The following is a 3,297-nucleotide window of genomic DNA, read 5'->3' as shown; positions in this document are numbered from 1 at the left end:
GGTGACAAAGTGAGACTCCAACTCAATAAATAAATAAATAAATAAATAAATAAATAAATAGATAGATAGATAGATAGATAAATAAAAATAAAAACCCAGTTGAAGCCGGGCTCGGTGGCTCAGCCTGTAATCCCGCGCCTTCGGGAGGCTGAGGTGAGTGGAATGCCTGAGCCCGTGGGTTCGAGACCCACCTGGGCAACTTGGCAAGACCTCATCTCTACAATAAATCAAAAATGAGCCGGGCGTGGTAGCGCGCCTGTAGCTCCAGTTACTTGAAAGGCTGAGGCGGAAGGATTGCCGGAGCCCAGCAGGCGAGGCTGTAGTGGCCGGGAGCGGCCACTGCACTCCAGTCTGGGCGACAGAGTGAGACTCCAGCTCAAAAAAAAAAAAAAGCCCAGTTGACTTGAGAAGCAAATTGTTATCAAAATGTTTCTGCTGAACAGCTTTCATATCATGTTCCCACTATATTCTGACATTTCTAATTTCATGTTCAGTCGAAAGAACATGAACTCTTGTCTCTGCTACTTTCTAACTGACTAATTTTGGACGATTGCTCAATCTTCCAGAGTCTCAGTTCCTCATTGTAAAACAGGAATACTACTTCCGGGCTTATCATTAATTAAATGAAATGCATGTAAAACCCATGGCATGACCCACACATAGGAAGTGTTTAATAAAGGTATATGCTTCCTTTTCTATTTCCAATTTCTACAAAAACACAAATCACCCATCAAAAGAGGTCCCAAGACAAAATCATATACTATGGTGGTTTTTATGGGTTACACAGTCATTTCCGTAGCCTGCTCATAGTATGTATTCAATGAAAAACCAAACTTCACAAACTCTACCTCATGTATTAAATCAGGGAACTGTTCTAGGTTAGGAAAGAGGTGCCTGCCAAACTGCCTCCTCAGAACTCATAAAACTACTCTTTTACAGCAGTTTTACACTGGCTTTAGCTGTGTGATCATTTAATTTATCTGGTCCTCAATCTCCTTTTCTGGAGAATGGGACACAAACAGGGTTGTTGTGAGGTCTTACATGAGATAATCCCTTAGCATAGTACCTGGCTCATAGTGAACAGAAACTTTAGTTGTTTGGCACAGATCAGAAAGATTAAACCTCAAACAAATTAAGCTTAGTGTTCTGATGCAGGTAAAAACACGACATGGAAGGTACTCAAATAAGGTGCTTACCCTTGGTTGCACTCTATATATCTTGCAGCAAATTTCTCCATTAACCTGTCAATCTTCTGGGCTTCCCCAGGTAGGCGGAAACCTTCTAGGAATGTCCGCAGGGCAGAGACAAATTCCTTTTCACAGAAGTCAAGTTGGTCCACATAGGCATACATCACCTCCGTGTTGAACCTTGTGCTGTCTCCCAGAAAATCGCCTACCTGGGTCTGAAACATACATACTCACTCACTTCTAGAAATGGTCAAATATGAACCCACAGCAAAAGCTACCCTAGACATCCAGAAAAGGCTGACTGCTAAAAAAGCTGAAGAACTCCCTGACTTGCCCACTCACCAGGCCATTCCAGTTCAGCCCATCTGCCATGGATGAAGGAAGAGGAGGGGGCAGAAGAGACTTAAAAACGGGGAGAATGGGCCGGGCACAGTGGCTCACGCCTGTAATCCCAGTACTTTGGGAGGCAGAAGCAAGAGGATTGCCTGAGCCCAGGAGTCTTGAAGACCATCCTAGGAGGGCATCATGACGAGACCTCATCTTTACAATAAAATTTTTAAAAATTAGCAAGGTGTGGTGATGCATGCCTGTAGTTCCAGCTACTTGGAAGGTTGAGATGGAAGGATTGCCTGAGCCCAGCAGGTCAAGGTTATAATGGCCATGATCGTGCCACTGCACTCCAGCCTAGGTGACAGTGTAAGACTCCAACTCCAAAAAATAAAAGATAAAAAAGGAGAGAATGATGGGGCACATTCAGGGGAAGGCTAGTTGCAGATAAACTGCAAACAGTTTCTAACAGTCAAGGGACACTTCTGGCTTTGACAGTGCTCTACCACGTATGTACCCACCTGTTGGGAGGCTAATTTATTCCCAAAGCACTTTTTGCAACACCGGCCAAACGGATAAACAGGACTGCTATAACCAGGGGTGGACAATAGAAAATACTCAGGGCTAGCCAGTCTTGAGGTGAAGGTTGACAAGGGTTCAGAATCACCTGACAACTCACATGCAAGTGCTAAACCCCCAGTCTTACAGAATCGAGGCGTTCCTCCTGGTGCAGGAATTGGGCAATGTCTTCAACTGACGTTCCCAGCATGCCCTGCTCCTGGAGAAACTGGATCCCCCTCTTGGGTTTCTTATTGAACCTGTTTCAAGAAAAGATTGTTTATTGCAAAATCTGGATGATAGAAAAAGCTGGTATTTGAGATAAATTACAATAGAATACTAAGAACAAGTCATCACATATTATCTGAAAGGTCCTGTGTGTCCTGGTTAACTATTCTGAATTCCACCTTCAGTATCTGACCCAGTTACAGCAGTGTCTGCTGGTTGTCACCTCACATCCATCTCCCTGTCTCCAACATAAATAAAACCCTATGTGTTTAGCTGGGCACAATGCCACCCAGAATAAAAAGTCACTTCCCTGCCTTCCTTCAATAAAGTTTTAGCCAGTGAAATATGAGCAAAAGTGCTGTGGGTACTTCCTGAAGGATGCTTCAACAAAGCTGACTCAGGCAGAAGGTATATACTCTTTGCTCTTTTTCCCTTCTTCTCCAGAATATATGTGGATGGCTGGTACTCCAGTAGTCATCTTAAGCCATGAGGCAACCCTGAAGATAAAAATTATGTGCTAGGCATGGTGAAGCCAACAGATTAAAAGAGCTTGGATACCCAACATCCATAAGTCACCATAACGGCCTCAGACTTCTCACTTTCAGATTTCATTTACTTGAGAAATAGATAGTTTAGGTACTGTTATATTGTACTTCTTGTTTTTTGTTTGTTTGTTTTTTGAGTTGGAGTCTCACTCTGTTGCCCAGGCTGGAGTGCAATGGTACTCCTCCCATGACTACCACAGCCTCGACCTGCTGGGCTCAGGCAATCCTTCCATCTCAACCTTCCAAGTAGATGGAACTACAGATGTGCACCACCACACCTAGCTAATTTTTTAAAAAATTTATTGTAGAGCCGGGTTCAGTGGCTCAGCCTGTAATCCCGCGCCTTTGGGAGGCTGAGGTGAGTGGATTGCCTGAGCCCGCAGGTTCGAGACCCGCCTGGGCAGCGAGACCTCATCTCTACAATAAATCAAAAAATCAGCCGGGCGTGGTAG

The 3,297-nt window shown here is 44.2% G+C and overlaps 1 protein-coding gene across 2 annotated transcripts in view; it reads right to left on the bottom strand.

Moving 5' to 3' along the window:
* ARFGEF2 (ADP ribosylation factor guanine nucleotide exchange factor 2) overlaps positions 1–3,297 on the bottom strand; it is a 94,344-nt gene that overhangs the window by 64,176 nt on the left and 26,871 nt on the right. For both annotated transcript variants that reach the window (XM_021714395.1, XM_008061932.2), the window contains exons 12-13: positions 2,221–2,332; positions 1,197–1,402 (exon numbers count right to left, since the gene is read on the bottom strand). In XM_021714395.1, the coding sequence (XP_021570070.1) occupies positions 1,197–1,402; positions 2,221–2,332 (318 nt within the window). The remainder of the gene's footprint in view (positions 1–1,196; positions 1,403–2,220; positions 2,333–3,297) is intronic.

This window comes from Carlito syrichta, unplaced genomic scaffold, assembly GCF_000164805.1.
Source record: "Carlito syrichta isolate Samal-C Ts95f unplaced genomic scaffold, Tarsius_syrichta-2.0.1 Scaffold305642, whole genome shotgun sequence".
Lineage (NCBI taxonomy): Eukaryota > Metazoa > Chordata > Mammalia > Primates > Tarsiidae > Carlito > Carlito syrichta.
This window is presented reverse-complemented; position numbering and strand designations above follow the sequence as displayed.